Genomic DNA, 13,352 nt, shown 5'->3' with positions numbered 1-13,352 from the left:
TTTCCTTACCAAGCTGAGGGCCATTTGCATTTGAGAGGTGAAGCAGGCCTTGCCTCTGTGGACAATCAGAATGGCATGTGAGCAAGCGTCTGCTGTGTGTGACAGTGAAGAGAGTAAAAGGAGGAGAGCAGATCAGAGAGCAGCCTAAGCCATTTGCCAGTTAATAGATGAAGAGCAGAAGAGAGGGAAGTGGGAGGAAAGGTGGAGACGGATAGAAAAGATGATTAAAAGATCTCGAGGTTGCTTTTTCAGGCTACGTCAGCCTGTTTTCTTTTATAGTCGTTCTAAACATGACAGACATAAAAATGTGAAGCGGGATCCCACAAATCTAGTTAATGAACATAATACTCTGACAAGCATCACGCTGTTTTAAAGGCTGTTTAACTCAGCACTTTAGATGCACTGCAACCTGTTTCATCACATCATTCTTGAAATGATGCTTGAATTCCTTTAATAATTTGACAGACCAGAGGAGATACTTAGTTCTTTCTGTGTCCATTAGCTCGAGCTTTGTCTGCTGTTGACAGCTGGTGGTTTAATTGCAGCCACGCAGTCTTTTGTGGTACTCAACGCTGGCCTTGACTTTTGGCCTCTTTTTCCTCTCCAAGTGCAAGCAGTGTCTCGCTGCGGTGGAGATGACATTCTGAAATCCCAGAGAAGCTGAGTCTTGAGGCAGGTTCAGCACAAAGTAACAGACACAATGCGTGCCCCAAGGGATCCCTCTGGGGATTCCTGGTGAACCTTAGGCAAAGTATAAAGCTTCTGAATGAAGTCATAATTTCATTTGGAATCGAGTTGGGATGGGACTCCTACAGGGATGTCAGTTTTGCTTTTAAAGGAGCATCGTTTGCACATGATTTTTACATTTTTGTGATTTATTTTTTCGTGTGTATTCCGTACAGACTTGAGAGCATTACGTTTCAGCATGAAGGTCAGTAATGATTAGAGATGGGGGTGACTTGATAGAGCATTCTATCAATGCAAATATTCAGAATACTATAAACAAGAGGGTTCATCTCACGCACGACCATCCTGGGATAAGGTCAGCCGAGCAAACTTGCATCAAATTGGTTCAACTGAGAAATCATCCAACCCTGGACACACTTAGGTTAACAAAGTTGCCTCCTAATTCAAAGCAAGCTAATGGCACAGCAACCTCCTGCCATGTCTGGCAGGTTGGTTGCCCAGAGCTTGTTGCACGTTAACAGCAATTTCTAATTGAAAGGCAATAGGAAGCAACCTTTGTGCAAACAGTTGCAGTCTGACTTGGACCAAGTGCGAGTTTGTCAAAGTTGTGTAAATAATTGCTACCTGATATATAAATGCAGACAGAATGCCAACATGTTGCCATCAGTCTGAATTCATCTTTGTCACATGTTGTGTGGGCTCAACTAGGGCTGTGCGATATGACCAGAATCTCATGTCCCGATATAAGACAGCTGCGCGTCATGTAGCTGAGTCGAGTGTTTTAAGCGATGCATGAAACGATAAATTTTAGACATAAGTTGTAACGGCGCCGTTTTCTTTGTATTTATTACACGGCGTGCTGCGGGGAAAAGTCTGTTCTAACGTTTGAGTCTAAGCTTTATTTTTTAGCACCTGGCGGCTCTTTTTTTACTTCTCATCTGTAAATGATCTGCTCTTTCACGTGATTCAGTTTATTTTGAAAAGTCTCAACAGGATCTTGAGCTTTATTGTGAAAGGTTTATGTGGAAAATAAACAAGCGGACACGCGATGCTGTTACCGTCGTTGATGCTAACGACAACACATAAAAACAGGCGCTTGTCCGTCAGCAGTGTGGGTATATTAAATATAAGAGAAAGAGAACTTTAATAAATGAATATAACCACTACAGTGACCATCAGAACGATTAAAAAATATTGCTGTAAACAGTTTATTTTTACACCACGAAACAAACGACAGCGTAAAATGAAACTATTTTTATATCGTCATCCGATATATAGGGCTGCTTTGGGTATTTGGGTTGCTGCCCCAAACGTAATAATTAAACGCAACAGATGAGACTTTCAGTGATTTATCGCAGTTTATTGCCGTCTTATCAGAAACAGATTGCATGTAATTGCAAACTTGACCACATTTAATTTCAGACTGATAGCAGCGTTTATAGCAGGTTTTAGGGACGCTGTCATTTTGCAGCCACAAAACAACATAATTTCCTGTTTTTAAAAAAGGTTTTAAATAGCAATGCAAAATACCATAATATAATCTATCTTATTGTGATGATATCATACCATGGGGTGTCTGCTCTGGTGATTCCCACCTATAGTAGCCATGTACCAAACTCATTTACTCAGAAGTCCCAGTACTGCTCGACTCATCTTAGCTAGCGGAACAACCCGCCACTCTTACCAGCAGCTGTTGGCCGCTGTATGTGTCTGTCTTGCACACTGTGTGCGCACATGGTTTTACATCCTCCAGCTTGCTGTGGGTGTTTGGAGAAGGATTAAAGTTGGATCAATGCAGTGTGTTTGCGAATGTCACACGTGGGGACAGGATGGTGAACACTAGCAGAGAGACTTGACAGTTTGTGCTACATTTAGTCACAGTGCAAGTTTTACCAAATCCTGCTCCTCGTGTGTGTGTGTGTGTGTGTGTGTGTGTGTGTGTGTGTGTGTGTGTGTCAGCAGTGAGGAAATGTATCTCATGCTGTTGATGTTGCGGTGCTTTTTAGGCCAAGTGCTGATCAAGCACCTGTTGACATTTAAAAGCATCTCTGTGCAAATTGCTGTGCAACTTGTAAAAATCACATTTACTTTGCCGGCCTACAGGATTCTGAAACACTGAAGTTACAGAAGGCAACAAAAAAAAAAAAAGATTTTAAGCTGCAACTACATATTTAAACAGTTTAAAACAAGACGACAGAAGGATAACGTGACATTTGGGTGTTTAAAGCGAGATTCTCACACTGGGAAGTAATATGATAATTTAGTATGACTGTTTAAATGTCAGCAGCTGGCATGTCGAGTAATCTTTTTAACCTGTCAGCTGACACACTGACACACCAATCTGTACAATCACATTTGTAAAGAAATTGATTTCTGTGTGTGTGTGTGTGTGTGTGTGTGTGTGAGAGACAGAGTGTATTTGGTTGTACTTCTGCCTGCTGAGCCACAGATGGCAGCCCTTTACCTCAAGCTTACAAGTGCCCCACAAACACAGATGTGTGTGAATGTGTGGTGTCAGGTTTTCTTTGCATGTGAGAAGAGAATGGCGTGCTGTATTTCTGTCGATGTCTGCAGAATGTGCCGGCACATTTTTACCTCACTCCCTCCCTTCCTCTTTTTTTCTCTCTCCTTGTCACTCTCGAAGCTGTTCACCTCTTTCCTTCCATGTACATAAATACACTACTGTATTAGTAAGTTGGCCTGGTTGGCCAGCAACAAAGACACTGCATTCAGTGCACGACAAGAGCAGTCTATCCAATTCTTAGAAAGCCAAGAATAGATCCTGAGGGGGGGCGGGGACACCACTACCTCTGCAAGCCCGTACTAGTCAAAATTTGCCGCCACCTTAACAATTTGGCTCCACGCCGTGAAAGCGGGAGGGGTGCTGGTGGTTTGGCGACGCGTCTTGGCTCCATAACTGGAGGGTGTTTTTCACAGCGCACACACCCCGTAAGATACGCACTGCAGTCAAAGAATCCTGTTGTATATGGCTGCCTGGTTACCTGAGCTGCTGCGACACACCTCCCAGACAAAGGTGTCTTTGCTCTCTCCTATCATTTTGCCTAATTGCCCAGATGTCTCCTTGCATCAGTTAGTTAAGAAATGTCTCCTTGCCAACTTAATGGCAATAAATGTGATTTGTTATTATTTACATGTAGGTACAGACACGATCTGCGGTGGTTCTTCAGCTTTAGTCATTCAGAGTTTTACTGTAAAATAATTGTAAAACACACGTGAATCAACAGTGCACGAGAACCACGTTTAGATACGATTAGAAAAACGTGGAGTTGTTTAAGCCGTCATGTTGTGATTGCACAGAGGGTGCTGGTTCAGGCTGTTCCATTGCAAATGAATGCCACAGGTACAGCACAGCTGCACTATGATGTGTGACTGTTGCACATGTGACTTTGTTGTTTGGGGGTTAAAATAAAGGGGGGGGGTACCCAAAATCAGCACTGAGAGGAAGTGTCAAAAGTCATAAGATAAGATAAGATAACCTTTATTAGTCCCACACGTGGGAAATTTGTTTTGTCACAGCAGGAAGTGGACAGTGCAAAAGTTATGAGGCAAAAATTAGAATACAATAAGAATAAATACAGTACACAGCTGTACAGAATAGAATAAAATAAAATACTATATACAGTAGAATAAAATAAATATACAATAAGATAAAAATAGAATACAAATACAAATACTATATACAACTGAGTAAAAATACAACGATGACAGAAAGGATTATTGCACTTAGTGTTATTGCACATGTGTGGATGTGTGTGCTTGATCAGTTAAAGTCTTTATTATGGAGTCTGACAGCAGTGGGGAGGAAAGACCTGCGAAATCTCTCCGTCCCACACCGTGGGTGCCGCAGTCTCCCACTGAAGGAGCTGCTCAGTGCTGTCACAGTCTGCTGCATGGGGTGGGAGATGTTGTCCAACAGGGATGACAGCTTAGCCGCCGTTCTCCTGTCACTCACCACCTCCACTGGGTCCAGAGGGCATCCTAGAACAGAGCTGGCCCTTCGGATCACCCTGTTCAGTCTCTTCCTGTCCCCAGCAGAGATGCTGCCGCCCCAGCAGACCACACCATAAAAGATAGCAGAAGCCACCACAGAGTCATAGAAGGTCTTCAGGAGTGGGCCCTCCACCCCAAACGACCTGAGTCTCCGCAGCAGGTACAGCCTGCTCTGCCCTTTCCTGTAGAGGGCGTCTGAGTTATGAGTCCAGTCCAGTCTGTTGTTCAGATGAACACCAAGGTACCTGTAGCTGTCCACAGCCTCAATGTCCATACCCTGGATGTTCAGTGGTTGCAGTGGAGAATGCTTGTGCCTGCGGAAGTCTACCACCAGCTCCTTGGTTTTACTGGCGTTGATCTGGAGGTAGTTCAGCTGGCACCAGTCCACAAAGTCTTGGGTCAGACCTCTGTACTCCTTGTCGTCCCCATCAGTGATGAGGCCGACTATTGCAGAGTCATCAGAGAACTTCTGCAGGAAGCACTGGGTGGAGTTGTGGGAGAAGTCTGCAGTGTAGATGGTGAAGAGGAACGGAGCCAGAACCGTTCCCTGTGGGGCCCCCGTACTGCAGACGACCCTGTCCGACACACAGCCCTGAGTCCTCACATACTGTGGTCGGTCGGTGAGGTAGTCCAGGATCCAGGTAGTGAGGTGATGGTCCACTCCAGAGTTCTCCAGCTTGTCCTTCAGAACCGAGGGAAGAATAGTGTTGAAGGCACTGGAGAAATCAAAGAACATGATTCTCACAGTGCTTCCAGCGGTCTCCAGGTGAGCGAGGGAACGATGTAGGAGGTGAATGACGGCATCATCCGCTCCAATGCCAGGCTGGTAGGCAAACTGAAGTGGGTCCAGTGATGAGCTTGTTAGGCGCCGAAGCTGAGCCAGGACCAACCGCTCCAGGGTCTTCATCAGGTGGGATGTCAGAGCCACCGGCCTGTAGCTGTTGAGGTCCTTGGGGCGTGAAGTCTTTGGCACTGGTACAACACAGGAGGTTTTCCAGAGCTGTGGGACTCTTCCCAGCCTCAGGCTCAGGTTGAAGAGGTGCTCCATATTTCCTGGATTACAGTTGCTTATTGATTTAATGATAATAACGACTGATATGATCTCTCATGTCTGTCATTGTAACCACAGGAGCGATCTCTTGCAGTTGACTTGAAACAGTTTGTCTTCTTGCTTTTTTTTTTTTTTTTAATCACTCAGTAAAGCTGGGCTTACACTCTGCGATTTTTGTCCCATTTTAGCCGTGCGACCATTTTGGTGACCGGCCCGATTCTGGCCTTCATCGTGCGTCGTGTAGTATACGCCGGGTAACGAGAAGCGATTAACACCTCACGACCAGCTCCCGATCATCAATCGCTTGGTCGTGAGGATTTCAAACCGTTGTGAGGGTGTCACCGCAGCTGCTCACACTGAGCACGTGCAAAGACATAAACGTCGGTGAAAAAGACGGAGCAGCAGTGCAGCGTGTGATCTGGACACAAGCGATGGAGGCACACCTTGTAGAACTTTGGCTCATCCGAGCCTTTTCGATGTGGCCTCACAAAATTATCACGACCACAACAACCGTGAAAATAGTTGGATTTACACTGCTGCTCAATCACAGCTGCCTGATCATGTTTTTCATTAGCAATTTAGCAAAGTTGATGGTGGTGGTGTGTCTGTGTGAGTGAAAGACAGAGAGAGAGAGCGACAGATTTTCTGTTATAACCTCATATATCCGTTTTTATGGACGCACAGTGTGAGCACTCGGGTCGCATCAGAGCATCGGGCCGTATAGTGTGAGACCTGCATCGTGACCTATGAACTTCTAACCCTGCGAGTCAATCGTGCAGTTTGAGCAGGAGCTGGATAACGCGACTGAAAAAATCGCAGTGTCTGCCCAGCTTAAGTGAGCTGCATATGCAGGGCAGATCTGCAGTGTAGAATCGAGGCTGAGGTTACAGATTGCATTAGTGACAAGAAAGAAATTGGACTTTGATTAACTTTATTCTAGCCAAACCTGATCCATCAGACGTGCCAAGTTCAGCCCAGGCACTGACCTTTGCAAGTACGACACCTCTTAGTACAAACAATTATGTGTGGCTCATTAAAGGCAAAGAAGCAATCGTGCTCTAAAAACCTCATAACAATGGAGAATGCCGGCTTGATGTGTGGAATTTGATTGCCATCTGCAATAACGCTCACTTGCTCAGGCTGCTCACACCTTAGGAGAACTTTATCAAGGCAATTTGTTTTTCTTTCACAAGACTGGAAGGTCTTTTCTCCCCATGTCGATCTGCCTCGCTCTGCTCCTTTCCTTTAATCCTCTGCACAGGAGGTGTGTCAGTGCCGGAGAGACGGGTAGAGAAGACTGATATTAGCTTAACCAAATCCTCAGAGGAGGCAACCCTCTCTGATCCACTTCCAAATTCACTTCGTCCTTACCCATTTGGTCATTTGCCACACACGCTGCCTCTTGCGCTAACTGTGTGTGTGCGTGCATGTACACGTCAGAGAGAGGAAAGCCTGCCGACAATGCTGTGCATCCCCCCCGGTCCCTTCTCCCTCAGTCTGCCCCGTCCTTGCTTTACTTCTTTAAGTTGTTGCTGCTGAGGTCAGACTGGCACAGGCAGGCTTTGTTGTGAGCACAAGAGCGTGTGTGAGGGAGGGAGGGAGGGAGGGAGGGAAAAGGTACTGTTTTGCTGTTAAGCATTTTGGCCACAATGCCAGAAGTAGTCGTGGCTCGCCTTTCTGTTTTACTCTGGATGAGATGTACAGACGCACACTTGAACTCCAAACCACCTGTAAGCATTGCTGTGCAGACTGACTTGCATCCCGGTCTCTGCACATGCTATTGAAGTCTTTAAATACCCACTCGTGTGTCATCGATTGAAAGGATTAGGATTGAACTCTGGAAACCTTTATCATCCACTCTGTTATCGGAATAAAAAAAAGTGGCGCAGGCTATCGGAGCAATTTAATAGAGGCATAGGAGGCATCTTTGAATCAGATAAGTAGCTTTTACTCCCTCGGGTCTCTCTGGAATCGTTTTTTTTTTTTCTTTCTATCCAAAGTCTCTGTCATGTTGAAGCAGGATGTAGGTGAGACGTGAGATTCCATTATATCTGACACACACGAAAGGGAAAAACCACACACAGGTTTCTATAATCATTTTTTCTCTCTCTACCTTTCCTCTCCTCTGTTTCTGTCTTTGTGAATACGAACTTGAACTAGACTATGTGATCTGCTCATCCTTTTTTCTTTACTTTTTCTTTATTCTACTCCAAAGTCTGCTGGAGTTATTCACTGGAAGTCTTTTCAAAGGTGCATTTGAAAGTAGTGTAATCCCAAATGACTCATCTCACTCTCTTTCTCACAGTGAGCACTTGTCCTGCGCCTTCACCTTCTTCTTACATGGCGAGAGCAACGTGTGCACCAGCGTGGAGATCAACCAGCACCAGCCTGTCTACCATCTCACAGAGGAGCACCTTACTCTGGCTCAGCAGGCATCCAGCCCCTTCCAAGGTGGGTCACTGCTGTGTGTTACCCAGCCTTCAGTGACGTGCAAACATGTGACATAACATCAAGTCACGTCGTCATGTTGTTGAATTTGGTTTATAATGGTTTCAGCTGCGTGGTGATGGGCATGTCGCTCCTACTTGTTATCATAGTGCAGGCATAGATATGTGAATTAGTTCAGCAGTCTTTTTACATTTTTCCTGAGCAGATTAAACTAGTGCAATATGAACAATTTATATCTTCACAACTATTGAAATGAATATTTAAACTGTCTTCTCGTTAAATTAGATAAAGACTTAGTTAACTGTCCAAGCATTTGTCCAGAGGTATTACTAAAGTGTCTGTAGAGTAACAAGACTTTGGTGTCACCTCATAATTTCAACCTGACCTTATGAATGAAGATCTGCTGCACACGAAGATTCCCCAAAGTCTGGTGACTGGCAAAAAATCAACACAAACAGGAAGTTCCTAATAATGTGTCAGGTTGATTTGATCTGCCAGACCTCACCCTCACATATTGTATTTTTTCAAATGGCAGTAAAATAATTTTTATGAGGGTTGTTGCTTGTTGTTTGCACAGAGATGCTTTTTTTGTATCTTTAATTTTGTGCATAAAACTACGTTGTAATCCAATAAAAATCTACCAAATAGTACAGAATGATCCCAAACAAATGAAGCACAATAAATATCACGGTTGCCCTGTATCGGCTGCAGGACTTTATTACTTAAGACTTAAAAAACAAAACTGGATTCTCTGGATTTTGCTCTTCAAACAAAAGGCTTATTTTTACACTGAATCAACACATTATTGCAAATTTTCTGCTGCTTGTCATTGTAAGTTTTTCTGAAATAGATTACACAAGTCGTTACAACAACGTGTCTGCTGCTGAGGACACAAACCACAAAGTTTAGAATTAAAGTTGATGAATTATTCAGTGTGAGAAAAATGTCAGAGCTGTAAATAAAATCACATTTAAAGTTTCTGCCTGTTTAAAAGTCCAGAGCTGTTCAACCCCACAGCCTCTTGAACCGTTGTTACGGTCAAATTTATTTTCTTCTTTGGATTCAAAGTAACAGGTCACTCATGCAGAGTGGCAACTTTTATCTTACAGTTACTTTAGACTGTTGAACACGCATAAATGGATTTTAATAAAATACTAATACTGCTTGTTTACATCATTGTATTTTGCACAACTCTGTTGCTTGTGAAGCTCGCACACAAGAATTTCACTCACATGTGCTGTACCAATGTACCTGCACATGTGATGTGACAATAAAAGTGATTTGATTTGATTTGATGGTTAACAAAAGTGTAGAGATATATTTTTTCTGAATGAAATGGATCAGCAGTCTGTGTGTTCGGTGCTGTTTGTAAGATAAATCGTATGTGATCTTCTGTCGCGCTGTCTTTCGCTGCTCTTTGGCTCGCAGACAGCTCAATGAAAAGTCACACCCCATCCAAATGTTCGTGTAGCGACTTTAATATGCATAGTTTCATACTCGTGTAGGAAGAAAACAGATTGCTTTATGAATACAGTCATTAGATGTAAAACTGCTATCACACACCCATCCTGTTGATTCTTCTATTAGTAGAGAGGTATGAGTGTCGTGTCATTATCTAGTACTCGGCTCTTTCATTTGCATACTTTGCTGACTTGCCTCGAGTGTTCTCTCAGCAGCGTTGGACCGCACGAATGCGCTCGGCTGTGATGTAACGTGTCCCCCTGTACAGAGATGATGCAGAAATTAAAATCATGCATAGCTAAAATGAATGTTTTGTGGAAATTTGACAAACCAGCCCTCACGAGGCTTATCTTTATTTAATCTTTGTGCACCAATAAAAAATAAAAAAATAAACCCAGTTGGATGAGACGTTTTCCCAGAGGAAAAGTTTGCCGCCTTTACCTTTCTCATTTATGGCTGGATAGATGTGATGCAGCTGTCCTCTTTTTCTCTGTACGCCCCCTCCAGAGTAATAATAGTGATCACTTCCTCCATTCGCCACAGTAATTCCTGTACAGACGGCCCCTTTAGTGTCTCTAGAGACCTCATGAAGGGAGGTGATAATACCTCTCAGTTAAAGACGAGTACTTTAGATAAAAATAAAAAGACTATCAGAATTGAGCATGCAGATACGTATGGTGATGTTTATGGGGTTTTCCAGTTATTTAGAAGGATTATATTGCTCACCAGCTAAGAGTAACTTGCGACTGTTTTGTTAGTCTTTAAATACTTAAATGGCAATATCTCGCCGAGTTTCCATCCTGGTCAGGTAATTGAGGGCTCAAGGTTTTCAGAGATGCACACTGACACCTCTTCTCTTTTCACTGAGTGATAATGCTGCTGAGTACGCTCATACAAGTGATCCACAGGAGCAGTTTATTAGAATGATGCATTCGTTTTTGTAGCATTGGAAACACCCTCATGCAGCCCAGCTATGTGAAACTGATGCGTACACCTGTCTCTACTGTGAGAGCGTGTGTGTCTGTGTGCAGGTGTGCGTTTTCACCGCCGCAGTGTGTATCCTCCTGGCTAACCAAGCATAGCACCGAGAAAGGCCTGACTTCCATCCCCCTTTATCCATCTATCTCTCCCCCCCCCCCCCCCCCCCCCCACTCACCTCTGCCAGCTTGGTTTACTGCGCGGCAGAGCGCTCTGGCGGGCAGACCTCTCCAGGATGTGACCTCATAAAAGGGCGCAGAGTGAATGTAATGAACTCTCAGCCCATTACACTGATCTGAGCACATTTGACATGTCTTCAGGGAACCAGAGATGGACTCACAGCCAGAGAGAGGGGCAGGAGGGGTAGCTCGAGAGAGGGGAGGATGAGGTGCGGTGGCGATCAGGGGGAGGGGGGTAAACCATTTCCATAATTGTGCTGAATTTGATCTCTCCTCCACAATTGGCCCGAGGTCTTACGAGCGCGTGTGCGCACAGCAAGAAGTGCAGAAAAGGAAGGAGCAGGGCTGAATTTAATCAAGGTTAATGTGATCGTCCATAGCTGGATGTTGTCGTGCATCTCAACGTAAATAACCTTTTGTTCTTCTCTCTGTTGGGTTGTTTTCGCTGAGGTAGTGCGTTCTGTAGGCTGAAGCGAAACAGTACGCCGAGGGGCGTTCGGGGCTCGCGTCTAGATGACGTGTTTTTATAGCTTCTTTCTTTTTTTTAAATGCTCTGAGGTTCATTTGACAGTAAAAAACCAAAATAACATTATTCCTCCAAGTCACCTGACTTTGTCTGGTGAAGCTCAACATTGCTTCCAATCTGCTGCAGTGCTACTTATCTCCCACTGCCACCTGCCAGCGCCGTCCTTGAAATATCCCGAAGTGTCGGATCTGTTTGTCACTTTTTTCCCTTTGTGTCCAAACAGTGTCGTTTAAAGTTGTAATCCTTAAGATTTCAGCCCTGGTCAGTTTGATAACGGGCATGGTTGGCTTGTAAAAGCAAGTGCGGTTAAATGCTGCAGAATTCTTTGAGCCCCGACTTTGTCAGAAGCACAACAGAAGAGCAGCAAGTGAATCTGTTTAAAGTTGTACCAAAAACAAACTTGGATTGCCAGTCAAAAGTGAGGATAATCAGGGTGTGACTTCAAGTTTCACTGAAACAGGAAGCAGCTGTTCATCTTGTCCAGAAGTTAGGTGTACAGCCTGCTGCCCTCTGTGGTTGCTCCTGAGCCTTTTCCGTTTCTCCACGCGGTATTTAAAAGGATCCGCTTGCAACCAAACCTGCCACAGCATGTGATTGTTCTTGTTTCCTGTTGCTCCTTCATGATAAGTCCACAGTTGGAAGCTTTTGATGCAAAGAGCTGAAGTTAATGATTCATTGTAACTGCTTTTTAACCTCCTCGATCATTTTTTGCCCCTCGTGTGTTTACTCAGGTGGGTCACTTCGATCCTGCTATTAAAAGCTAACATATAGGTTTTTAAAAATTGCTTAATAGAAATGTGTTAAATGGCTGCTTCCAATAACCTACTGAACATAAATGGGACTTTATCTGCACATGCTCAAAGCTCCAGGCTCTTTCCTGGAAAGACTATTTGTGCACACAGGCTTTCTTTTTCTACCCTCTCCTTTTTTTCCATTGTCTCCTGCCATTTTCCTATCATGAAAGCTGTTCTGCAGTCCAGCCGCTCAATCAATACCTGGGGACAGAGGCCATCGAGTCTAGTAATGACATACTAGGAAGGCAGAGCAGAGAGGGACATTAACAAATGCTCACTCACACACCCACCAAGCCAGTCTGTTCGTAGAACCATTATACCCCCCTTTCCACATTTCAATGCATAATAGACAAAGAGAAAGGAGAATGGATGCATAGCAAGATGGTGTGTGTGTGTGTGTGCGCATGTTTCCAGTTGGTTTCTGTGCTCATACGTATGCATTATGCATGTTAGTTTATGGTGCTATCTGCATTTGGCTGATGGATGTTGGTCTGTTCTGTAAGCTGACTGATGGGCTCTCTCTGCCACTCTCATATGTCTGTGAGGTCAAGTGTGTTTGCCAAGGACTGGCCCCTTTTATAAGCCTCTGTTTATGGGCTCTGAGAGGCTGCTGCTTCTCAATAATTGGCGTCTGGAAAGGTCAGAGCGCTCCTGATTCGTCCAGAGATGGCAGAATGACAATGAAAGGAAAACACATGTACAAAGAAAGACGAGATGAATGATGTGAAGAATTTAGTGACAATAAGAACAGACAGGAAAGGAATCGCAAGTGGTATGGATTTAGAGAAAAAAGGGACCAGGATGTAATGGGAAAACAGGAACTAGTTTTTAAGTGTAGTTGTGGAAGATGTGATGCAGAATGGAAGATTCCCAAAGTTATGCTGACTCTTTCCTTCTTGCTGCTTTTCCTTCCTCCCCCTTTTTAGTGATCCTGAGTCCATTTGGTCTAAATGGAACACTGACTGGCCAGTCCTTTAAGATGTCAGACCCACCTACCCAGAAGCTGATTGAGGAGTGGAACCAGTTCTATCCCATCAGTCCCAGTGCCAAGGAGAACGTGTCAGAGGACATGGACTGGGAGGATGAATCTCTGGCCTCTGTTGAGGTCCTCGTTGGTCAGTATTTATTTTGAATCCACAATCTTAAGAATACCTTTTTCACGTGTAGAGTTTCTAGTTTAGTTTGACTGATTTGTGATCCTGAACTTTTTGCATGTT

General features: G+C 44.2%; 1 protein-coding gene across 1 annotated transcript in view; it reads left to right on the top strand.

The window, feature by feature from the left end:
- The window catches only part of med13a (mediator complex subunit 13a), a 69,905-nt gene that overhangs the window by 30,674 nt on the left and 25,879 nt on the right, over positions 1-13,352 (top strand). Inside the window, exons 4-5 of the mRNA XM_082550081.1 lie at positions 8,055-8,200; positions 13,062-13,250. Coding sequence (XP_082406207.1) covers positions 8,055-8,200; positions 13,062-13,250 — 335 coding nt within the window. The remainder of the gene's footprint in view (positions 1-8,054; positions 8,201-13,061; positions 13,251-13,352) is intronic.

Source organism: Aulonocara stuartgranti, assembly GCF_965226115.1.
Source record: "Aulonocara stuartgranti genome assembly, chromosome: 10".
In the NCBI taxonomy this organism is placed as follows: Eukaryota; Metazoa; Chordata; class Actinopteri; order Cichliformes; family Cichlidae; genus Aulonocara; species Aulonocara stuartgranti.
This window is presented reverse-complemented; position numbering and strand designations above follow the sequence as displayed.